The sequence below is a fragment of the Myxocyprinus asiaticus genome, chromosome 27, assembly GCF_019703515.2.
Source record: "Myxocyprinus asiaticus isolate MX2 ecotype Aquarium Trade chromosome 27, UBuf_Myxa_2, whole genome shotgun sequence".
NCBI lineage: Eukaryota > Metazoa > Chordata > Actinopteri > Cypriniformes > Catostomidae > Myxocyprinus > Myxocyprinus asiaticus.
Window position 1 is genome coordinate 29,712,544 of NC_059370.1, and position 26,329 is coordinate 29,738,872.

General features: G+C 39.0%; 2 protein-coding genes across 4 annotated transcripts in view; one reads left to right on the plus strand and one right to left on the minus strand.

Moving 5' to 3' along the window:
* LOC127418051 (39S ribosomal protein L11, mitochondrial-like) overlaps window positions 1-26,329 on the minus strand; it is a 54,473-nt gene that overhangs the window by 14,895 nt on the left and 13,249 nt on the right. Inside the window, exons 2-3 of one of the 3 annotated variants that reach the window (XM_051658385.1) lie at window positions 24,535-24,703; window positions 3,703-3,735 (exon numbers count right to left, since the gene is read on the minus strand). In XM_051658385.1, coding sequence (XP_051514345.1) covers window positions 3,703-3,735; window positions 24,535-24,657 — 156 coding nt within the window. In that variant the 5' untranslated portion in view covers window positions 24,658-24,703. Of the gene's footprint in view, window positions 1-3,702; window positions 3,736-5,341; window positions 5,375-24,534; window positions 24,704-26,329 lie in introns of all 3 variants that reach the window. The other 2 variants (XM_051658387.1, XM_051658388.1) reach the window with 2 other exon arrangements.
* Window positions 10,017-20,861, plus strand: LOC127418050 (transmembrane protein 121-like). Its single transcript, XM_051658384.1, has 2 exons — window positions 10,017-10,606; window positions 17,221-20,861. Exon 2 carries the CDS (start codon window positions 17,222-17,224, stop codon window positions 18,266-18,268), a length of 1,047 nt encoding a protein of 348 aa, XP_051514344.1. The 5' UTR covers window positions 10,017-10,606; window position 17,221; the 3' UTR covers window positions 18,269-20,861.

Consider the following 26,329-nt stretch of genomic DNA (forward strand, 5'->3'; position numbering starts at 1 on the left):
AATGGTGGGCACAGTTCTGCCTATGGGTGCAATGAGGATTAAGGGCCATTTGCTAGTCTTCAAAAGCCATGGGGGATCACAGAATGTTTGCATCAGACATTGTGGAATGCTAAGTTTGTCACATCTAAAGACGCATCTCTTTTTTTAAAAGTCCGCACAGTGATGGTTAAAGGGATAGTTCACCCTAACATCAAAATTCTGCCATCATTTTCTCACCCTTGTGCATTTCGAATCCCATATGACTTTTCCCCCCCTTCCATGAACACAAAAGGAGTTATTTATAACATTCTCCAAGGCAAATGGCTCTTTTCCATGCAATGAAAGTTAATGGTGATCACTGCTGTCAAGTAAAATTTCAAGACAAGAATTTCTGTGAATAATTACTTTTTGACCTGTTCTTCACACAAAGCTAATGTATGACTTGGAATATAGTGTACAAGATATTAGGACAACTCTAAAGATACTTTTATGGCATTTGAGCTTTTAGCTGAAACCACATATGCTCCAAGCACAGCAAAACAAACTAAATCTGTCTTATTACTATAGAAGATTCCTACAGTGAGTTCACAGTTTGATATCCCATTTCTGATAACACTATGTAATGCAATTTTTGTTCCTGGGTAGTAAGTGTTATTTCCTAATTGCTTATGCCTCAAAAGTATAGAAAATGGCTATTATTCCCCACAAACTTTGCTTTTGTGACCAGGACAGTGATATTTTGAAATGTACCTATTTCCAGAGAAAACGGGTGAATTTGTCTTTTCGTTCACATAAAGTCAGAAAAAAACAACATGAATCCAAATTAACATGTATTTATACTAAAGTAATATAAAAATGACTACAAAAGATTTAGAAGTGAGTAGTTTTTCGAGATTTATGATTATACTGTAAATCACTTTCACAAATCAGCCCCCAAATGTAGTCTCTCATCATTTCTCTCGTTATACTGTTCTTGGTAGCGGTGTTCAAAGTCCAGTATATCCTGATGGAAGCGCTCACCTTGCTCCTCCGAGTACGCTCCCATGTTTTCCTTGAATTTATCAAGATGAGCATCAAGGATATGGGACATCCTACAGCCCATTGTACCGTAGTTCTTCACCAGAGTCTCAACCAGCTCCACATAGTTTTCGGCCTTGTGATTGCCCAGGAAGCCCTGAACCACTGCGACAAAGCTGTTCCAAGCTGCTTTCTCCTTACTAGTGAGCTTCTTGGGGAATTCATTGCACTCCAGGATCTTCTTTATCTGTGGTCCGACGAAGACACTAGCTTTGACCTTTGCCTCAGACAGCTTAGGGAAGAAGTCTTGAAGGTACTTGAAGGCTGCCGACTCCTTATCTAGAGCTCTGACAAATTGTTTCATAAGGCCAATTTGATGTGCAGTGGTGGCATCAGCACATTCCGGGGGTCCACCAGTGGCTCCCACTTGACATTGTTCCTCCCCACGGAGAACTCGGTCTGCTGTGGCCAGTCCCGCCTGTGGTAGTGCGCCTTGGTGTCCCTGCTGTCCCAAAGGTAAAGATAGCAGGGAAACTTGGTAAAACCACCTTGGAGACCCATCAGGAATGCTACCATTTTGAAGTCTCCTATGACCTCCCAGCCATACTCATCATACTTCAAGGCATCCAGCAAGGTCTTGATGCTGTTGCAATCCTCTTTGAGGTGCACCGAGTGAGCCAGGGGAAGAGACGGGTACTTCTTACCATTCAATGACTGCATCGCCAAGGACCCCTCTGTCAAGCTCCTGAAGTCTGCAGATGACACCACTGTCATCGTCCTCATCCGAGATGACGATGAGTCTGCATACAGAAGGAAGGTTAAACAGCTGGCTGTCTGGTGCAGTCAAAACAACCTTGAGCTGAACACGCTCAAAACGGTGGAGATGATTGTGGACTTTAGGAGGAACACCCCAACACTGACCACCCTCACCATTCTAAACAGCACTGTGGCAGCAGTGGAGTCATTTAGGTTCCTGGGCACTACCATCTCACAGGACCTGAAGTGGGAGACCCACACTGACTCCACTGTGATAAAGGCCCAACAGAGGTTGTACTTCCTTCGCCAGCTGAGGAAATTCAACCTGCCACAGGCGCTGCTGATACAGTTTTACTCAGCAGTCACTGAGTCTGTCCTCTGCACTTCAATAATTGTCTGGTTTGGTTCAGCTACGAAATCAGACATCAGAAGACTACATAGGACAGTTTGGACTGCTGAGAGGATTATTGGTTGCCCCCTGCCCCCCCTTCAAGAACTATACACTTCCAGAGTAAGGAAAAAGGCTGGAAAAATCACTCTGGACCCCACTCACCCTGCCCACTACCTTTTTGAACTGTTGCCTTCTGGCCGACGCTTCAGAGTTCTAAGCACTAGAACCGTTAGGCACAGGAACAGTTTTTTCCCTAAGGCTATCCATCTCATGAACAGTTAAATTGCCCCATTGACCAATAACTATGTGCAATACACAGTTTAGTCTTTCATATATTTATCCAACACATCCAACCTCTTCTGCCATTTCATTCCTCTGAAAAAAAAAAAAAAAAAAAAAATTTGCACTGTACATAACAGATTTGTATTTACACTGTACATAACAGATTGTATTAGATTTGCACTACCCATGTGAATGTGTGTATGTATGTATGTGTGTGTCTGTATGTATGCGTATAATTATTTTTTATTTTTTATTATTATCTATGTCTTGCTGCTGTTTTTGTATTGTTTTTGTATTGTTGTACACTGGAAGCTCCTGTCACCAAGACACATTCCTTGTATGTGTAAGCATACTTGGCAATAAAGCTCATTCTGATTCTGATTCTTATGGAACAGCACGGCTTGGAGGCTCCTGGATGAGCTGTCAATGAAGAGGCCCCACTCATTCTGGTTACAGGTGATTCCGATTGCCTCGAACAGACTGGTCACATTGTGGCAGAAGCAGAGTCCATCTTGATGGGTAAAGAAGCTGGAAAAAGGTTGGTGATGCTTCCTCTGATCTGCGACTTGCACAATTTATCCAACAAGCTCCACTGCTTGAGCCTAGAGGTCAAAAGCTCGGCATTGGACTTGATGAGACCAAGATCTCTAATCAAGTCGTTGAGGTCTTTTTGGTTGGGATAGTATGGGTTTCTCTCCTCAGCTCCACCACTGAAATCCCTCAAAGTCCATATCCTTGATGCTCATCTTGATAAATTCAAGGAGAGCATGGGAGCGTACTCGGAGGAGCAAGGCGAGCGCTTCCATCAAGATATACTGGACTTTGAACGCCGTTACCAAGGACAGTAAAATGAGAACATGATGGGAGACTACATTTGGGGGCTGATTCGTGAAAGTGATTTACAGCATATTCATAAATCTCGAAAAACTACTCACTTCTAAATCTTTTGTAGTCATTTTTGTATTACTTTAGTATAAATACATGTTAATTTGGACTCGTATGTTGTTTTTTCTGACTTTATGTGAACGAAAAAACACAAATTTGCCCGTTTTCTCACTGGAAATAGGTAAATTTCAAAATATCACTGTCCTGGTCACAAAAGCAAAGTTTGTGGGGAATAATAGCAATTTTCTATACTTTTGAGGCATAAGCAATTAGGAAATAACACTTACAACCCAGGAACCCCAAAAAATAATAATTTGTTACACAGTGTAATACATCCACACCTTAAAGGGAAAGTTCTCCCAAAATTGCAAATCCTGTCATCATTTACTCACCCTCACGTTGTTCCAAATCAATATGACTTTCTTCTGTGGAACACAAAAAGGTGATGTTAATGGGATAGTTCACCCCAAAATGTAAATTCTGTCATCATATATTCACCCCCATGTTGTTCCAAACATGTATGATTTTCATCTGTGGAAAAAAGAAGATGCAAAGCAGAATGACAGCCTCAGTCACCATCCACTTTCACTGTGTGGCAAAAAAGATGCAATGAAACTGAATGGTAACTGAGGCTAACTTACTGACAAAAGTTTCCTTTTGTGTTCCTCAAAAGAAAGAAAGTCATATGGGTTTGGATTGAAACAACACGAGGGTGAGTAAATGATGACAGAATATACATTTTTGGGTGAACTATCCTTTTAAAAAATGAAATTACCACAGGATGAGAGACTTATGATTCAGAGAATTAGAAACAGAAGACACAAAGGGAGTAAAATAGAGAAAAACAAATAGATAAATATAATAAAATCAAGAGAACTACACTTTCTTTTCAGGCCGCTCTCTCAGTGTGGGATTTAGAGTACGCCACACTGCATGTTCCTTCGTGTGCAGTGATATGTAACAGAGACTGAAACAGAGGTGCAAAAAAGGGGATGTGTAGATAAGCATGAAAGGGGACGTGGCCTTGGGGCAGCAGGCAGGATTAATTGCCCCTGGCACACAAGAACGGGCAATTTATCGCCCAGGCTGGTGCTTGAAGGATGGGGGTGAAGTGAGGGGTGTGGACGAGGGGTTAATTAAACTCTGTAGTGTGAGACACACTAATTAATTACTTTGTTTCCCCTTACCTAATTTAATGTGCTGAACTTCCTATTTTATTACATACTTCCCTATAAGGGTGTCATACAGCTGATTAGCCTCATACCCTCAAACTACTTTGGCCCGTCATGGTGGTTGAGACCTCAGGAGAGGAATAGACAAGACCTAGTGATGGGCACAGTTTTGCCTATGGGTGCAATGAGGATTAAGGGCCATTTGCTAGTCTTCAAAAGCCATGGGGGATCACAGAATGTTTGCATCAGACATTGTGGAATGCTAAGTTTGTCTAGTCTGCTAATGGCTTTATCTTTGATCATCCTAAATTCCCCTGTAACCTCAATCACATCTAAAGACACATCTCATTTTCTAAAAGTTCGCACAGTGATGGTTAAAGGGATAGTTCACCCTAACATGAAAATTCTGCCATCATTTTCTCACCCATGTGCATTTCAAATCCCATATGACTTTTTTCCCCCCTTCCATGAACACAAAAGGAGTTATTTATAACATTCTCCAAGGCAAATGGCTCTTTTCCATGCAATGAAAGTTAATGGTGATCACTGCTGTCAAGTAAAATTTCAAGACAAGAGTTTCTGTGAATAATTAGTTTTTGATCTGTTCTTCACACAAAGCTAATGTATGACTTGGAATATGGTGTACAAGATGTAAGGACAACTCTAAAGATACTTTTATGGCATTTGAGCTTTTAGCTGAAACCACATATGCTCCAACCACAGCAAAACAAACTAAATCTGTCTTATTACTATAGAAGATTCCTACAGTGAGTGCACAGTTTGATATCCCGTTTCTGATAATACATCCACAACTTAAAGGGAAAGTTCTCCCAAAATTGAAAATCCTGTCATCATTTACCCTCACGTTGTTCCAAATCAATATGACTTTCTTCTGTGGAACACAACAAGGTGATGTTAATGGGATAGTTCACCCAAAAATTTAAATTCTCTTATCATTTACTCACCCTCATGCCATCCCAGATGTGTCTGACTTTCTTCTGCAGAACACAAACCAAGATTGTTAGAAAAATATCTCAGCTCTGTATGTCCATACAATGCAAGTGAATGGTGATCAGACCTTTGTAGCTCCAAAAATCACATAAAGGAAACACAGATGTAATCTATAAGACTCCAGTGGTTAAATCCACATCTTCAGAAATGATATAATAGGTGTAGGTGACAAACAGAACAATATTTAAGTCCTTTTTTACTCTAAATCTCCACTTTATCTTCTAAACTAAACAGGCACCACATGTGACTTTCAGATGTAAAAGTGAAAGTGGAGATTTAGGGTAAAAAAAGGACTTAAATTTTTATCTGTTTCTCAACCACACCTATTTTGTCACTTCTGAAGATATGTATTTAGCCACTGGAATCTTATGGATTACTTTCCTTTATGTGATTTTTGGAGCTACAAATGTCTGAACCCCATTCACTTGTATGGACCTACAAAGCGGAGATATTCTTCTAAAAATCCTCGTTTGTGTTCTGCTGAAGAAAAAAAGTCATACACATCTAGGATGGCATGAGGCTGAGTAAATGATGAGAGCATTTTCATTTTTGGGTGAACTATCCCTTTAAGCTTCGGTTTATGGAAAAAAGATGCAATGAAAGTAACATCTCGTTTTGTGTTCCATGGAAGAAAAAACAGAGTCAAGCAGTACTGGAACAAAATGAGGCTGAATAAATGACATATTTTTTTTTATTTCAGGGTTAACTATCCCTTTAATGCATTCACCATCCATGTAAGCAAATGCCATAGGGCAAGACGTGCCACAGAGGACACATTACTTTCCCGTCAATTTTATGATGCGTATTTACAGCCAGTATTGACACTTACCTACTTCTGTTTGGTAGCAAATTAACAGGCTTTGCTTCATCTAACGAGGATTCTAGGAAGCACTTGGTCCTTGAATATTGAACAGCATGTGTGATTACTTGACATAAATTTTATTAAAGCAGAACAAACATTATTTATCAATAATCAAATGCAGGGTGAAGGTCTAAGACACAGCATGAAGCACCACGAACAAAAAAAGTGTAAAAGGACAATAGATGTTATGATGGAGCATTATTATGTGCCAATGTTTAGCATTTGACAGAAATCAAGGAGTGTGAAAATATTCCATTAAATGTATGTTTTTAAAGAAAAGAGCCCAGTTCCTTAGAACTTTTCTTTACAGAATTATATTGCATCAGAGGATGTTTTATCTCATCAAAGCTCCACCACATCTGATTAATTTAATTATGAAGTAAAAGATAATTCACTGAGCATCATTATTGAGTTGAGCCACTGTTGATTTTAATATAAAAATGACAGATTTTCATTTCAGACAATAAGGCAGGAAGTTAAAGGGATAGCTTATCCATAAATGAAAATGTTGTCATTATTTACTCAAACTGAATAGTATGTTACTATTCAGATTAATGGCATCTTTTTTTCCCTTCCATACAATGAAAGTGAATGGTGACTGAAGCTAATATTCTGCCTAAAATCTTTTGTGGTCCACTAAAGAAAGTAAGTCATACAGGTTATGAACAATATAAGGGTTAGTAAATGATGACAGAATTTTATTTTTGGAGAAAATATCCTTTTAAGCTGTGGATTTAAGATAACAAACAGCATATAAAACTGTGCCCTCAGGAATCTTTCAGTCCAAAAGACAGATTGTTTTGCTGCTTAAAGCATGTGTGGCGTCAGCTTAGAGCTCTAACGTGTGACAGATGGCTGCAGTGAAGAATGTCTTGTGCTGGTTTGGGCTGAGCTTCTGCCAGTGCACACCTGGGGCACCAATCAGGCCCTCACATTCAAGAGGCACATCTTGGAGAAAAAAAAAGCATGTCATTACAAATTGTGCCATTATATGTGGGCAAAAGTGTTGACTCTGCACTGCTGGACTCTTGTTGTCTCATTTTCTCCATCTTTCTCACTCCCTCCATGCTGAAAGTAAGCCAGAGCAGAGTGACCTTCAAGCACTTCAACCCCACGGGAACTGAAGGGTGAGAGAGTGAGAGAGGAGAAAAGATGGAGCTAAAAAAAAAAAAAATATTGAAAGCAAGGAATGGAAAATCTGTCTCTGGAAACCAGTGGTGCGCATAGCCGACTATGACAAGAAGGATGACTTTGTCTTCTATATCTTTCTTTCCCATTGACCTGATTAAAACTCAGAGATGGGCTGTTTTTGTCACACATACCTGGCAACCCCAGAGGGGACTATCCTTGCAATTAGATATTCTGGACAAAAAAAGGTGTCTGTTAAATGACAAATAACAAATCTGAAAGCCCCATCTAGTTTATCTTAATACACAAACATGTGTCACTAAAAGCAGGGAAATTGAGCATGTTGTTTTCTTCAGAACAATGTAATTATCATACCAATGATTGCACAGGCAGCAGTAAGTACAGACCCATTCAGGTGGCGAACTCCCATATAATGTCCATGGGACCATTCAAAACACCCTGCTTGCTCTCTGAAGTCAAATCCGAGTATTATTATTTATTTTTATTTTCTTGTCATTATCTGTTTTGTGTATTAATACTTTGGCAATATTGTATGTAAAACAATCATGCCAATAAAGTACTTTAAAGGGTTCATGTCATGAAGAATACAATTTTTCCTGATATTTTGACATATAAAAGGTCATTCTACTATAAAAAAAAAAATAAATAAATACTGTAAATTCCAGAACTCAAAACTTAATCCCCAATGCAATAAAAGCATTTATTGAAACCAAGCTGCCAAAACGCCCCACTCTCTACTTCCGCAACAACCCTACGTCACTTGGGGTACTTATTAAATTCAAGAAGGCCTCTATAGCAACAACATCAACGCATATTTTAAAATCACTGCACCCATGGCCCTGCCCACTGGTGCTCACTTGGCTCGTAAACAGAGAGAAGGACAAAAGGCCTACTGTCTGTGGCCTGAACAAGAAAGGGGACCCATCTGGACTATTTTGCATTATTTTTGTATACAAACATGTACTACACATACGTCTTTGACTGTTGTCATCTCTCTGGCACATGTTTAAAAGATGCAGTGTCAAGTTTCAACTCTGAAGAGAAGATGCGTTTTATCAGCTGCTGTGGCTCCTGTTGTTTTGTTGCTTAAACTGCTCAACAAACTGTTCTTTCGCCTATCATTGCTATTTTTTCTCTCACCCCTTTTTCTCCCCAATTTGGGATGCCCAATTCCCAATGTGCTCAATGTCCTCGTGGTGGCATAGTGACTCACCTCAATCCGGGTGGCGGAGGATGAATCTCAGTTGCCTCCGCGTCTGTGACCATCAACCCGCGCATCTCATCACGTGGCTTGTTGTGTGCGTTAACGCGGAAACATAGCGTGTGTGGAGGCTTCACGCTATTCTCTGCGGCATTCACTCACAACTCACCACGTGCCCCACCGAGAAAGAACCACATTATTGTGACCACGAGGGGGTTACCCCATGTGACTCTACCCTCCCTAGCAACCGGGCCAATTTGGTTGCTTAGGAAACCTGGCTGGAGTCACCATATCAGTGCTATTTTTAATTGTTGGTGTATGTACACATGCACTAGATGGACGTCTTTGACCGTTTTGATTTGGTTCCAGCGATATGCACCTCCGTGCAGGATGATAAACTGGATGTGTGCGTCTTGTGAAGAATAAAACGAGTCTTTGCCAAGGAATTGTCACTGAAGGATATGGGACATTTAAAAACACTATTGGACTCTATAAAAAATGCAAGTATACAGTTCCGTTCATTAATATTTCAAATGTCATGATCGTTTATGATGCTGACACGCTGTCTACACTGGGCACGTCTGTTGATGCGACGGCTCGAGGCTGTCCACACCGGGCGCGTCGACACAAACTTTCTGAAACGTTTCTGTGTGTTGTTGACAGTACTAGCTGTTTGTTTACTGTTGGAGTGGCTTCCATGGTAGACAGCATCATTGATTATAGCATCCGGTGTAGACAGGGCGCGAGTGTTAATGGTTGTGCTTGAGATGAATAGTGTAATATAATCGGTTGCAATGTGTTGGATGTGTGTCATGTGTAAACCATGAAATGTACATTTCTAATGTTTTGGAGCTTGTTTATTCTCTTCTGACTGAGTTTCAAAAATGGCTGAATTTGAGGAGGCTGCACGCTGTTAGCCAATCATAACAGAGGGCGTTTATATTGAAGTTTAAAGCAGGAGCTGAGGCAAAAATCGAGCTTTTCAGAAAGATTGTCAGAGACAGGGTGGTAAATGATCATATATTACAAAATTATGACTGTTTTGGTGAAACAAAAACTTTACTAACATTATCAGTGGACCTCAGTGAAGATAATGAAACTATATATATATATATATATATATATATAAAAAAGAGCATTTCATGACCCCTTTAAATTGAAAAATTGAATTGAGAGAGAGAGAGAGAGAGAGAGAGAGAGAGAGAGAGAGAGAGAGAGAGAGAGAGAGAGAGGAACCAAAGACTGACTTAGAGAGAGAGCAAAGGGAGGGAGCAAGTGCACATAAGCTGCCTACAAATGACACACTGCAATCATAAACTGTGTCGCGACGCGTTCTTTCTCTTGTTTCACACCATTTCGTTGATGAAGTATGAAAAGACATCGGAGAATTCGGCTTCCGTGACAGATTCAACGGATAACGTGTTTCTAAGGCACTTCTGAGCGACTTCAACTCTCCTCAGCCCTCAAAAGCTTCATCACAGCAGCCGGAGCAACATCTCGACACCGGAGATAAATCTGGAAGGATTTACCTGAGCCTGTTCGAGATAAGGGAATAAACCCCATGCCGATTATATAAGGGTTTTGCGACATACCAACATTGCAAAAAAGTCGGGAGAGAGAAACGCTCGCTTCCTCACCACTATACTATATATTATGGACAATGTAACCTTAGAGCTGGACGTAGCTGACTTTTCCGGATTAATTTCCACATTTAGTTATGCGGAGAAGCCACCTAGTCTTTATTACTGGACGAACCGCACGATTTCGGACGAATGCGACTGAGACACTGGATTCAGATGATATCGTCTTGATGCATGCAGGTTTGCGCTGGTCAATAGATTGAGACTGCTCTGTGAAGTCTATAGAGGACCGACATCAGACATCCAACCGCATGCTTTGGGGTAAATACACTCTCCACTTCACCTATCACTCGTTACATAAAGTTGAGTTCTGTTGCAACTTGAATATTTCATTATTCATGCATCCTTTAAATCCCCGATGCAAGCACAAAAATGTAAAATGTTTTAGATGGAGTGCAGTTTTGGGCTGTTTTAATAGCTCATTTGGTGAGAATGGCACCTGCTAATTCTGATGTGTAAATTACAAGGACACCTGTCGCAATATGTTGATGTTAAACTGGCACAGGTCTGATCTTATATGTCCTGCGGTGGCAGCGGCACGACACTTACAAGCATCAAGACAGATGATTCTGTTTATTCACGGAGACTGATGATCTCACTGTACAGATATTCTTCTCTGTGTTTGGGAATGATTCGATAGCACATTACCGACGGGCATTTTCAGTCGTTTACTCGTGAATGAGGGCATGTGGCATGAGTCCAGCAGACAGCATCTCAAAGAATGAGAGGTAGGCTATAGTCGTGTTTATGGGTACTTTACGATACCAGCTGCAGATTAAAGATTGGCAATATTTATTACAACTATATTAAACCTTGGCCAGTAATGCGGACCATCTCTGAGAGTTTATTATGAACAGCTTTTATTTCATTTCGCATACTGAAATTTTTTTCTTACTTTGTGATTAAGTAAATATAGCATAAAAGATTTAGTACTTTCTACATTGAATATTTTTCGAAGAATATCTCAGCTCTGTAGGTCCATACAATGTAAGTGAATGGGTGCCAAAAATCTTGAAGCTCCAAAAAGCACATTTTGCCATCATAAATGTAATCCATATGACTCCAGTGGATTAAATAATGCCTTCTGAAGCGAAACACTAGGTGTAAGAAAAACATCAATATTTAAAACTTTAACTATAAAATGTCACTTCCGCCCAGCTCGGTCACGGGGGTCAAATACATCCTGCCTCTCGTGTGACACAAGCACGTTGGAAAGTTCACGTGAGAACTACGTGTGAAATACGTAAAATACGGAAGTGCTGTGTTGTTTACAACAGAGGACGAATGTTTTACAGAAGCTGAATTGGTTTTGCTATAGATTTGTATTTGTATCTGTTTCTTTTTCAAGATGGTGCTTGCGTGATGCCTCAACCTACTTAAAAACATTAGATTACGTCCGCGGACATCATCGCAAGAGGAAAGACTAACAGATTTCACAGATTCCCTATCAATGATCCTAAGCGACTGAAGCTATGGCTGCTCGCAGTTCACGGGGATATCAATACACCCATTGAGTCACTCAAAATATTGAGGGTGTGCAGTGAAAACCTTTCCCCTGCCGATTTCAGACCAGCCGAGGGATCCGACAACGTCGACGTGCCAACGCGTTTACATCATGCGAGAGGCAGTTTTGAACTCCACTCTCGTGAACATGTATACCACAGCTGGCCTGAAGCGAACATTTTTAGTAAAAAAACATTTAAAATATTAAATCGATATTTTGATTTAAGAAGACATCGATTAATCCACTGGAGTGTATGGATTACCTTTATGATGGCAATATGTGCTTTATGGAGCCTTAAGATTTTGGCATCCATTCACTTGCATTGTGTGGACCTTCACAGCTGAGATATTTTTCTAAAAATCTTAATTTGTGTTCTGCAGAAGAAAGAAATTCATACACATCTGGGATGGCATGAGGGTGCGTAAATGATGAGAGAATTTTCATTTTTGGGTGAACTATCCCTTTTAGTAAATTCTACATTTGAATCAAATTCAAACATGTAAAAATGTATGCACTAGCTTAAGTAAAAATTATTTATGATTTTTTATTATCCTGACAATGTGTCATCATGTATCAATCCTAAAGTAGACATCTAAATTTCACAGGTAAATAAAATAAGTACATTTTAAAATCGTAACATTTTGAAGCTGGTGTTCCCAGCACGGAGACTGAATTAATGACCTTGAATGGGTTCTCTGTTTGCAGGTTTATGCACAGTTTTTTTTTGTTTTGTTCTTTTGTTTTTGTTGTTTTTTTTATGTTTGGTAACTTCTTGTTTTTGTGAAGTCTGAAGTGAATTTTCTGCTCAAAATTACTCGTTCATTAAAAAACTAAAACAAAAATCTGTTGATTGTTATCGGCATCGTGTTTCGAGCACCAAGTTTTGAGGGTTCTGTGCGCAGCTTTATAACTTGTATCTATTGTCAGTTATGAAAAAAATTATGTAGCCTAATAGACTACATAGCATGCATTACAAATCTCTGTGAAAGGCTTCTGTATGTAAGTGATGGCAGAAACAAAGCTTTTCAAAACTTTGAGTCAACTGGACTAATTGATTTGGAAAATGATTCACTGTTTCAAAGCGCTCGAAACACCGCACGCTGAGGACATCTGCTGGTCACAGGTGTATAAAATGCAATAGGAAGAATCGAGTCAAAAGGATCTACAATGACACAATGCATGACAAATTATTTACTGCCCAGTATTTTTATATATTTTTCATGGTTGTCTACAATATCCTGGAGTAACGGATCTAAATCTTTGCAAAATATGTAGACCTTCATATATAATTTGGCCTTTTTATGATTATTTTAGATACCAATTTTTAATTTTTTTTAAAAAATTCTAAAACACCACCTTGTTTTGTATAAACACATTTATATATATATATATATATATATATATATATATATATATATATATATATATATATATATATATATTTTTTTTTTTTTTTTTTTTTTACTGTATGCTTTGGCAGATTGTGCAATTGTAACCAGTCCTGCTTGACCCGCTCCGAGCGGGCTTCGAATCGGCATCTCCGGCATGGGAGGCGGGGCGCTAACGAGGAAGCTAAAGGTTACAGCCTCTGGTATTAATCGCTAGTGTGCCTCTTTGAGGCCAGGGGAGTGAAGTTTACCGCACAGCTATCACGTATTAGCTGGCTCCCGTTACACAGTAAACATTTAAAAATGAGACATGATGGTAATACGTTTCACACAGTCAGTGTGGGTCTCGAACTCAAATATCAAGTACTTTAAATGATAACGTGAGAGTGTTAAGCACTACCCAATGCAGCATTTCTAGCGATATGAAAGTGGGTGTGCTACATAAAAAAAATGAAAGTGAAGGAACGTTATCATGTACAATAGACACAATTCCACATTCACTTTTTGTAAAACAATTAAAAAACATTTTTTAATTTTTTTCCTGTGGAACACAACTCGAGGTGATTGACAGGGAAATCAGTCTGACTTTATAGACCCAAGTTATTGCTGAACTGACTCGAGATCAGTTACAGCCTGCATTTAATACTGATTCAGGGTTCTACTGTGGGATCAATAACAGCAAAACATTTCGAAACTGTATTCTGTAATGAAGTTTTTGCTGAAATCACGTGACCTGGCCATTTTAATATGCTCTAAAGGTTTCTAAGCTTCATGATGCGTGTTTCGAAAGCGCCCATCACTACTGTAAATGTGAAATCTTCTTGTAAATTTTTAAGTACATTTACATTTATGCATTTGGCAGACGCTTTTATCCAAAGCGACTTACAGTGCCCTTATTACAGGGACAATCCCCCTGGAGCAACCTGGAGTTAAGTGCCTTGCTCAAGGACACAATGGTGGTGGCTGTGGGGATTGAACCAACAACCTTCTACTTACCAGTTCAGTGCTTTAGTCCACTACACCACCACTCATGAAGTAGATTTTACTCCATTTTATACCATAAAAATGTACTAAAAAAAACAAAACTGCATGGAAAAACTTGCGAAATAAAAATGAAGTAAATCTTACTAGTAATTTTCTTTCAGTGCAGTAGCGTTCAGAGCCGTTTTACATTAGTCTGCGCTGTTTTTCAGTTGTTTTTGTAAACATGCACTGGACAGACGTCTTTGACCGTTGTGCCGTGTCTTGTGCAGAAGCACTGTGTTGTTTAGACACCACGTTAAGTTAAAAACAAAGTTTGACTGTAAAAACGTGTCTCAACATTCTGCTCTATTCATGGCACTCTGTCCTTATTTTTTTTTAATGCAAAGGTGCGTTCGGTGTGATTTTTAAATTCTAATTATACAATTAGTAGCCTACATAATACCAAAGAATATTAGTTGATTTTCTTCAACAGACTATTTGAGGCATCATCTGTTCTCATTCACTAAAACACAGACCAAAGAAGGCATCTGTTTCCAATGCAAAAGGGATTATGCATACATCTTCTCTCAGTTCACCATTCATGAAACTATGTATAAATTGCTCTGTCACCTGCAGATTTTTCAAACACTCACTAATGCTTGAGCTTTATCAGGATGCATTGGCTGTCAGTACTGAAGTCTAGTCATTATTGATGTGCTTGGAGAAAAACAGCACAGTGTCATCCAAGAGATTTGATAACCTGATGCATGTGCTGACAGTGGAATAAAAAGATAAGCTCTACACCTACAAGCAAGCCATCTTGGTTTCATTATTTGTCCAAAAATAACTGTCTTCTGATACTTTTTGTAATAAATAAAGATTTGTCCAGTATCAAAGCATCTTTCTTCAAAAGGAGCAAGTGGCCCTAAGTACAACATTTATAGTTTGAGATTATGAAATTCAATTGAATTTCAAAGCAGAAAAATCTGTCACAGAAACAAAAAAAGTCTACAGCCAAAATCAGATATTAGTGACGCACACCCTCTTTTCATTCCACCGAGCTTAGCGAAGATTAATCATTCTAGGTCATTTACCAACATACCCCCTTCATTTCCTCCACACTTCATATTAATGTGTTTAATTTCTACAGTTCCCAAGTTATGAATGTATTGAATCCATTTTCATCAAGAATTCTCCAACAGTACTGGTACATCTCTCTCTCTTTAATTTTTTTCCAGAGCAGGTCTCCTGTGCTTTTTGTGTCTGGCCTATACCTCATTCCTTCTTCATTTCACTCATTTATGAGCTATTACCATCACACTTTATTAGATCTTTAAAAAGCCAAGGGAATGAATCACCATCTTGCTCTCTCCGTCCCTCTCTCGACAACTATAAGCAAGACATTTGTACTGATTGCCCCAAAAAAGTGGCGCTTTTATTCACACATTGCTGTTCGTTTGGGTATCCGAACAAACCCAAAACAGCAACATTGGCTCAACCAATGAGATGAGTTTAGGGTAGGACTATGTATATTGGACCAAAAGCAGACAAGGGATTGTTCAGGAAACCTGTTTAAATACAGTACTTTTAGTAATTCCTTTTGGTGATGCCAGTGACATAAATTACACACTTCACCTCAATGCAGTGGTAACATTAAAGCTGAACATTTTGAGATCTTGATCACAGATTAAAAATGACACCCTGTATATCCTAAACAGTAATGGTTTTCATATTAAAAAGTCATCTATCTCAGGTGACGTTGACATTCAAAGTAGACACGAATGGTCAGTAGCCAGCTATGGTTCATCGGCCATTAAGTTCAACAAGCTGAGAAGCGCTGCATTCAATTTCGCCATAAAGCCCACAATAATTTCTCCACACACTAATCAATACAACAGTTTTACACTGTCTGTTTCTGAAATGTGACTTGAGGAAACATGAATAAAATCAACATTAGTATGCAGTGTTATTACAGAATATCTTATACAGTATTAAGACTGAGCTTCCGCATTCTGCAGGCACCCATACAAACTCAGCTCCCCAATACAAAACACACCAGATCCTGAGAATCAAACTTGATCATGTCATATTTTTTCTGAAACCAAAACTGTATAATATAGTACAGCAATACTTGAAAAAAGCTGCAAAACAAAACAAGCATGGAAAGCAATGCAGGCTATAAGGAAAAGCCTTTGAAAGCATGCCTGGCTTCCCTTATTAATATGATTTATTTATAATGGAATAAAGGTTGACATAAAATTATCTATTTTGTAGAAAACCTTGGACATTTGAAAAGATGAAGGGACTGAAAGATTCTGAGTTAAGAAATCACATTTAGAGAGAGAGAATTCTGGCACGTTCTCTGATTTCAGGGGCATAACTTGGAGAAAACACAATTAGACTAGGAGAAGAAAGATACGCTTGTAGGGATGTGATGAAAAAAATTACAATGACCAGCATAACATGCTGTCTTAAACACGCAAATACTTGTACTTGGAGTTGGTACTCTGCACAACCTTGTCAATTTTACAGGCTTTGTAAAATGAACAAGCCTTTGTCTTTGAAATGCCATAAATCTTTTATTCGCCAAGAATTGCAGACAACATTTGTCAAGACCTTTTGTACAGACATTCTGTGACTACCTTTGATATGAAGGATTCAAAGAATAACTTCCATTTAAACATCAAACAATAAAGATACATCAAGGGACAATATGTATGGGTTTTTCTTGACCTGCTCTTTGTAGATCATGCAATTTGTCTGCTCAGTCCAAAAAATTGGCTGTGTTCTAAAAGGCCATAAATAGAATTAAAACATGTACAAAAGCTTTTAAGATATCTGGCCAATTCACTTTGCAATGGCATTTTTCTCTGTATAGCCCTGTCTTCTAATAGCATATAATCATGCATTCTGTATCCTTAAGACATCAAGGATTTATCATCTAAAAACTTCCTCTTGTCTCTTTGTCTCATTTAATAAGTTAAAGTCCTAATATGTCCTTGTTTCTCCTTTACTTCAAGCATGTTGCCCTCGCCCCAGGTGTGCGTGTCTACTCTGGTGACAGTGAGCACAATGGCAGTGGTTGACCTCTACCTGCTGGAGCAGAGCATGCTGGGACCTCGAGGCGGAGCCCGTCCTGCGGTATGGCCATGTGTTGCTGTCGCGCTGGGTGACCTGTGTTTCCTACTTGCACTGCGCTTCGTCTCTGCCGGTGTGGTCTCAGAAGCTCACTCTTCCCGCCGGGGCTTTGCCAACTCCCTCTGGTTCCTTTTCCTCTCTCTGCTGCAGCTGAAGCTTTTCTTTGTGTGTCAAAATTACAGACAAGAGAGGCGGCCTCCAGATCCCCTCGCCCGTAAGACTTTAACTCTATTACTTTCTGTCTGCCTGCCCTCGCTATTTCTCATCCTGACAGGAACCGATTACATGACCCCCCTTCGCAGAAAACAGGAGGTGCGGAGTCGACTTCTGTGGGTGGTGGTAGACTTGCTTGATGTGCTGGATCTTCAAGCCGGGCTATGGGAGGTACAGGGCAGCGTGGGAGTTCCACTTTGGGTGGAGGGTATCGTTTTCTTCTACTGTTACGTGTTGCTGCTGTTGCTGCCATGTGTGTCGCTCACGGAGCTGGGTGCTACAGCACTGCCTGGGCTGCAGGCGGCTCGGAAGGAGGCCATCTATCCTTGGCTCAGTTTGGTCACCATTAATGTGTTTACACTTGTGCCGAGGGGGGTAGGGATGCTGTGGTACAGGGACCCACGTGTATCTACAGTGTTTCTGGGGAAAAACCTGCTAGCTCTTGCAGTGAAGCTGAGCTCTGCCTGGGAGAGGCACCGAAAGAGCAGCGGAGGGGTTCAGGGAGCAGAAGCCATCACAGGACCTGGAAACCAGAATCGTGGGGTGGCTTCAGAACAGGCGACGGAGCAGGAGCAAGGGTGCACATCTCCAACGCCGTCATCTACGCGCTCTCACACACTTTCACGCACTCATGGGCACAGCCACTCGCTCTCTCATGTGAGTCTGGATCCCACTGAGACCTCGCTGGGGCCAGCTTACATTTCCCATGAGCTCTAGACATCCAAAGGCATGAAAAGCCCTGTATCTGGAACTGCCAATAATTGGGCTTGTGGTCCATGAGCATCCCTAAATTCTCTTTGCTTTTGCCAAGATTAGCAGAGATCTCACTGTATTAGCACACTTTGTCGTTTGTATAACTGATGACTTTTAAAGCCAAACATGAGCAGCCTACTGTGGTGTGAAGCTCCCAGACAAAACGATAATTGGGTTGAGGTGGGAGTTGTTTTAATTAAGTGCCTTCTTATAAGAACAACAATTAATACTGTTACTCTGGTTCAGCTTGGTGTTTGTCAAGGACTTGGATTATACCATGTACTGTGAAGCATGATCACTGTTAATATTACACTCTTTAATAAAATCTTCAATGGACACATGTCTCAAACATGTTACTTTGTCTCTTGAATGTCAAACCAACAAATGATGGGTTCAACTGAGACTGAGGGAGCTCTCAGATAAATTGGTGGAGATTCATCAACACATAATGAAAGCATTTCATGAATGCTGTGTGATATCGAAATCACAATTTCCATTGTTGGTCTTTACAAACAAATTAATCATATCCTCCAACTTAAAGTAATTTTTGTCAGAGACTTAGCCTTTTGGGAAGTATTCCGACATATGGTGCAGTAGGGTCATGCGTGACCCAGGATCAAGTCCCGACATAAGGTCCTTTCCCGATCTCATATCCCCTCTTCTCCCCTTGGTAGAGTTGCACTAGCTGTGCATAAGGTCTCAATTAAGTTGGGGCGTAAATTTCAAACTAAGGGCTTATAATTACTAGTTAGTTTGTACAAAGTCAGTGCTTAATTTAGTTTCACCACCAGTTGTTACGGCACCACCAGTTCTTATGGCAAGTCTTAGTAAGTAGGTCATAAGCTCCCCATACAGCAATGTAAATATGCATAATATGACGTTTACATTTACTGATCCAATAAGCAGCCTTCAAATTTGTAAACAAATGTTGAGAAGCGGTGCATTTCAATCTGTAAATATAATAGATAGAATATTTAAATATGTAAATAATATTCAGGAACTGTAATTAATAAGGGGCAATTAATAAATACTAACACCAAAGACTAGAAAATTTACATTTATTCATTGTAGTATCCTATCTATTTTTTTTGTGTTGAAACCTGGCATGCCAGTGACACCAGACAATGCGCACAGGAAAGTGAACCGCTTGGATTGGCTTTATGCTGAAGACCCGCTGAAGTCAGTTTTTTACATAATGTTTCTCTCGTAAATGTAAACGAGTGTAAATGTCAACATCATATTTTTAAATGAAGTCTGTCATGCAAAACATGCTTCTTTATTCCAACTGTTACTCAAAGTCAGAGGCTTCCGTAAATATGAACTTTATACGTAGGGTTATATTTCACCTAAGTTTAAGGTGCAATGCTAAGTTATTTAGTAGTGCATAAATGTAACTTAGTACTAAATTATGCAATAAATAGTCACAGCATTTACTTACGCATAGCTTGTGCAACCGACCTCTGTTGTTTCCTGTCTCCCTTTCCACTTTCCTAACTAAAACGTGAAAAGTACCTGTTCATAATACAGTTTTAACTTTCAAAAAGGCATTTGCACAGTGATGATTAACCTTCAACTTTAAATGTATCATAGTTACCACATAAACCAAAGTGTCAGCCTCATTGTGGTTACCTTTCTTTGAGCTTTCTATGTGTCTGAGGATTATGTTTGGGAAGAGACAGTGACAGAGAATGAATCCTGGTGCAGAAGATGATGGGGAGGGGGGGGGGGATTATTCACTCTCCATCAGCAGCCACTAAAGCCCTCTACAATCCCCTCGTCCTTGCTCTGATAAACCTTTATTGCTCCTATTAATTGAAATGGGACTCATTTTTCAAAGAGCTAAGAGCTTATACCGCACTTAATTTGTGATTTACAGAGAGTATTTACAGAATGTAAAAGCGGACAAACTTGCATGACGAAAAAAGCTAATATTAATTCTACACTACAAATTAATGGAATTACAGAGAGCAGTTCCTGGGAGTCTGTTTTAGTTTCATATGTTTCATAAAATCTGTTTTAGTGATATGAACCAGAATTCAGACCAGAATTCAGTTCCTCAGCCTTTCATCTCTCTTTCTCTCTCCCTGTTTTTTTTTATTTCAAATACACACACTTTCGTTACGTTCCCCTATGGCAGGGGTCGGGAACCTATGGCTCGCGAGCCACAAGTGGCTCTTTGTTAAAAAATCAAGTGGCTTGCGGGGTGTCTCACCATTCACAACACATAATCGTTCAAAACTTTCTAGAGATAATTTTCCTGCAGAAAGTGTGGGTGCGATTGCAAAGCTTGAACTATTTTGATTTCCTTTCTCCCGAATTTGTTGGACAGCCTACTTCTGGTGAACAAGGTTTGAAACGAACACCCGCTAAATGCTGATTTTTCATGCGGAGTATTTTGCTGATGTACCAGCCACTGTGGAAGGTGAACTGTAAGACTTAGAGTGATATATTACAAGAAATTAGACACAAATACGCGTGTTTGACGAAATGTGATTCTATTTTGAAGAACAGATGAAAGAAAAGCCGCTGATGCGCATCTGATTTTATATGTGCGCAGTGAGCTCTGCTGTTCACGAGTGCAATAAAAGTGCTTCTCCTAGACACGCAGATTCATAGAGTTCTGGGCCTCATTTCCCAAAAACTATTGATCTTAGCTGTTAAGAGCATTTTCTACGAGCGAATTATGATCGTTTGTTATTTTTTATGTGTGCCCAGGGTGTGAAATAGCACCCGCCACAATCCAAATGTGACGAGGCTCAATCAAGTTTGTGAACTCCTCGTCCAAATGCAGGTATTTCATGCGCAAGTAATTTTGCTCATCTACCTGCAACAGGCGGGTGACCTGTAAAACGTCTCGGACTGACACATGACAGGAAATGCTGTTAATCATAAAGACGTGCTTGAAGAAACACACTTTATTATATTTTTAAGAACAGACAAAAGAAAAGCCATCATTGCTCGTGTCTGATTCGCTGTTTGTTCAGAGACTGCAACGGGACACTGTCTCATGGAACAAGCGCACGTAAAGAGTTTTCACTCCTTTTTCTCTGTTTCATTCGACTGAAAACTGTTTGGAAGAATAATGTCGTCTATGAGAATGCTGCAAATGATCTCCAATCATCTCAGGAGGTGCTGTGAGTTTCGCTTTATTTCCACGGAGCAGTTCACTCATACACATTGTGAACGCAACTCTGCAGGTTCAGTAATATAGACAGGTAACTTTGAATTAAAGAAACAAAGAGGAAGGGTTTAAATCATAAAGTAATACAAGACACGTTCACCTTGAACCTAAAATTTAGTTCTATTGTATTTTCTTAAGGCAGCATAAACTGTATTACCAAAACGCAATACAAAAGACGTTCGATAAGAACACATATTTGGCAGCATTTTTTGGGAACACAAGGGAATTTATTAGGCTTCTTTATTATGATCATTATTATCTTTACATTTATAATTGTCTTTAGTTCTTAATTTGCACCTGTTGCCGCATACTGGCAAATGGAGCCGCTGGAGATGGTAAATGTTTGGATTTGGAGAAGTGGTTATATATAAGATTTTTTAATCACTTCGTTATTTAAATTGCTTTTTTCAGTTTGTTTAAAGTGCAATTTGAATTTAGAAATGTCTTTTAAGTTTTTCGTGTTTCAATAAATTAATTACATTTTTAAAGCAAAATCAACAAAGCTAAAATATTCACAGACATTGGGGGTTGACCATATGATCGGATAACGTGATATTTTATGCGATTATCATTCAAATATTTTTTACATATTGCCCAGCTCAAAAGGGAAGTTCAATTTTTCATGAACAAATGAAAAATGAAGTAATTTTATGGAGACCCGCACATGTACTCACGTGTACTAAATTCCATATTGTAACGTGTTACCTATTAATTTTTGCATATTTATTTGTTTTTGAGTAGTCTATGGGCAATATAAACATTTTATTTTATTGAAAAACATTGTTTTTGTAAATAGTAAATTATTCGTTTGTGGTATGGCTCTTTCGAAAAAAAGGCATCAACCAAAAATTACAAAATTGGCTCCTTAGTAAAAAAAAAATGGTTCCCGACCCCTGCCCTATGGGAACTGTTCAGTTAATAAAGAGAAATCAGTATAGAGAACTAAACAAGAAGGTAGGAGGCATGCGAAATGTTCATTATTTGTGTGAATCTCCTAAAATTAGAAAATATTTGGGTCATATTTGACCCCCAAATCAAATACATTATATTTTGGCTAATGAAAATGAAATTTCTTTTTGGATCATTAAGAAAAAATAAATGTATTTTCTTTTTTGCGTTGTGACGTTATTTTCATGAAAATATCCACAATTTTCATTACTATAATGAAAAAATAAACAATTTAATTCCTGTTCCTATAATGTGAAAAATATTTAATATATTATTTAAATTGTAAAGTATTTATACATCATGGTATTATTTGTTGTAATGTCTGCTCATTAAAAAAAATACTGTATTAGAGTAATCAGTCACCTTTGAAAATAATGAGAATTACAAAAACGTTTATTAGTAAAATGTCCATACGCCTTATACAGTGTCCAAAACAGGTGTGATATGACAAGATAACACCAATATGTAATTTGTCTGTCCAATTGAAAGCAAAAATGTGGCACAAATCACAGCCAATCAGAACAATTTTATATATAATATACTGTATAGTTATTAGTAGCAGGATTCTGGACCAGTGAAATTCAACTGTAGGTGATGGAACAAAGAACCATCAAAATGTCCCGGCACTCATCAGTGTAGTAATGAAAATTATATTTATCTACAAAATATAATTTCTTATTTTGTCCATTTGATTTTTGGGTGAAATGTGTCCTGGATATGTTTTTTCGAGATTCCCCCTTATACCTCACCCAGAAATTACACGGTCGGTAGGCTTGATGTTGGCATGCAAAACACCTGAACTTTTCTCTTGAACGCCCCTCTTTTTATTCTGTATTCTCTTTCTCTCATCCATCCAGCTGAGTTAATTTATCTCTGGACTGTAATTACTCTCCACCACAGAAACTGTCAGTTTCCCCCTCTTTCCTCCCAAGCTCCCTCTTTTATTTCTCTAGTTTGTTTAAATTTGCCCCATGGCCAACAGTCAGCCTACCTCTATGCGCTTACTCTGTCAGGGATGGTTAGACAGACGAGAGGAAAAAACGAGGGAGGAAGAAAGCGGGAAGATTAAAGTGCCAGAGACGTGCACTAAAGGCCTGCTGGCTGCAATTTATTTACATTTTAATACACATAAAAGTGCAAAGTTGAGCCAAAGACAGCAGCATGCGCTCAAAGGCAAAACTCAAACAAAGCTGACAAGTGCAGGCGTAGATACGCACATAAACAGGCAACTGTGCATGTTTCGCAGGCATATGGTGCTGCTTTGCTTGACTGATGCTCATTACACCTCATTTTTAGATCACAACAGCTTTCTTCAGAGGGGAAGCACACTCTGGAGGCCCAGCTAACATGTGCTGGCAGAAGAAAATGTGTCTCAATTATTATCATCATGATGGGCAAAGGACTGTAATGACATCATTACAGCTGTAATTAGCTTGTTAGTTATGAATGTGTTTTACAGGAGGAAAGCCTGAGGAAAGCCTGTGTCAACATTACACTAAACAACTTACTCTGATGGAGGACAAAGCCTTTTAAGAAACATTAGATCTCTGTTATTGAGATGGAGTTGGTCATATCTTTATCATATATTTTATCTGTTACTCACTAAAAGATAAATAAAAAAATATTACATTTTCTTTTGAAAATACATCCTTTGCTGAAGATGATACACCTTGAGTCAAACATTTTAATATTTTATCAAATCTATTCTGCTAGTAACCAATTTTTTTGGAGGGCTCTTAAAAGTGTGAAATTTACTTAGATTTGTCCCCGTCTGCTTTCTCTGACATCACAGCTCATGATAGTCACTAGTGAAGGGCTTGGGACTGTGCATATTTTTTCTGGTGCCATCAGCCAATCATGCACTAGCTGAGTAACTGCCATTGAGATGAATGGGAATGCTAACGGATGGCTATCTCCAGATATTATAGACCTCCTTGGTCATTTTCCATCTACATTCTTCCCTTTCTCTCACTACGTTCCTGATTGTCTTCACTGTAATATCCATTGACATTTCATGACAAAGCCCAAAAAGACAGAAGAAAAATAATAAAATAATAAAAAGTCAAAGGGTAAAAATGAAAAGGGTAGTCTAAAAGCTTACCTGTCCTAAGATGGGGCCCAGTGGGGGCCCAGGGGCTGCCTGTCCAGACCGCACAATTGCCCTGATCACACTGCCAGTATCCACCTTTTTCACTGCCTTGGCCACTTTAGATATCTTGGACATACTGTATGAGTGTCTGGACCACTGCACGTCTGTCCGTCTTTTATGCCTGTTGGGAAAGATAATTATTGAGGTCTTCTAAATTCATTAAATATTAAAAACAAAATAATCAATTCATGTCCTGAGGTTGAAAAGTGAGTTACACAAAATCTTTAAGATACATAAAAGCTCTCCCAGGAGTGCACGTCCCTCTTTATCTGGAGACACTGTAAGCGAAGACAGATGCAAGGCAGAGTGCCATGAAACCTCAGGGCCTTAAGAGATAAGGGATAAAAGCACAGGTGCACTCAAAAAGCTTCTGTTCTTGGCTGATTTCAACGATTCCCTGCACTCTGCTGATCCATTATAGTTAGTTAGAACTCTATGGGTCTAGATCAGAGAGGGTCGATGGAGCAGACTGGTCGGCAGCCACAAAGTGCTGAAAATGGCAACGCTCAGAATTAACGCCGCACACAAGGGTGAAAGGGTAATATCTGTGTTTTTTTCCCCCATTAAACAATTCAATTACCTGATTCAGTCAATAAGTGGAGTGGTGGAAATGGCCTGAAATGTACATTATGCGCCTGGGGAAGCATGAGTCATAAAAACCACACCCCATAATAGGGCTGAAACAATTAGTCGATGTTATCGACAACATGGACAATAAAAAAATTGTTGACCAAATTTTTTGTTGTCGAATAGTAATTTGATGTAATTAACCGTAACATGAGATCACATTAAACGCTAATGATGCCGTGTGAAGAAAACACAGCTCACAGTCCAGATGCACTCTAAACTTTCACAGCTTCAGGTGATGTAGATCGCGAAGTATGAGGGAATTATACAAAAATACCAAATAAGTAAATACAGAAGCACTCTCGTTGTGAAATAAGCAGAGCAGGAGCTGCCGCTCCGCTAAAGCACAACTTGTGTGTCGAGCGTCTTTAAAAGAAACACCCCAGCGTTACATCTTTAATGCAGTTATATTTAATGCATTATAGCTTTATTAAAGTTAAAATAATAAGGAAGCAGATCATGTAAATAACTACAAACTCTGAAACTGGCATTTCTCTGTGTGATCAGCGCCTCTTCTATGAGTTGCGCAAAGTGTCCCGATCTAAGGGGGAGAGATTGAAACTGCACCCGGCTGATGCACACTTTGGTGCGGGGACGCTCGCATGTGTGCTTGCTGCAGCTAGATTATAACGTGATGGCTCGCGACTTATTGTATCATAATACAGTATATGTGTCACTGTGCATTTCTTTTCGTGAAGAAAATTGGCAATATGCAGCTTTATTAATAAGAGAGAGTTTGTTTTTTTGTGAGATGGATTGAAGTGAACAAAGTTGAGAGAGGTAGTCTTAACCCCATTATACACTGCAACAAAATACATTTTTGATTTGTTTGTTTTGGCAATATAAATATCTAAAACTCCTTTAAAACAACATACATTTACTTTAGCAGCTATACTGCAGAAGAAAAAAATGTTATCTGAGATTGTTGAATATAATATTAAAAATAGAAATATTTTAAAATATCTAAAAATCCATTAACAAAAAGGGTTAGGGTTAACCCTAACTCTAACCTGAGAAGCAGCATATATGATATTTAGACTTGCTTTTAGAGAATAGATCTTGAATATAAATATATTTTGTCTTTACTGCACTCGCAGAAGTATAACCAAGTGAAAAAAAT

Bases quoted from the DNA above. Each gene is read 5' to 3' on its own strand.
- LOC127418050 (XM_051658384.1), top strand. From the start codon at position 17,222: ATGTTGCCCTCGCCCCAGGTGTGCGTGTCTACTCTGGTGACAGTGAGC.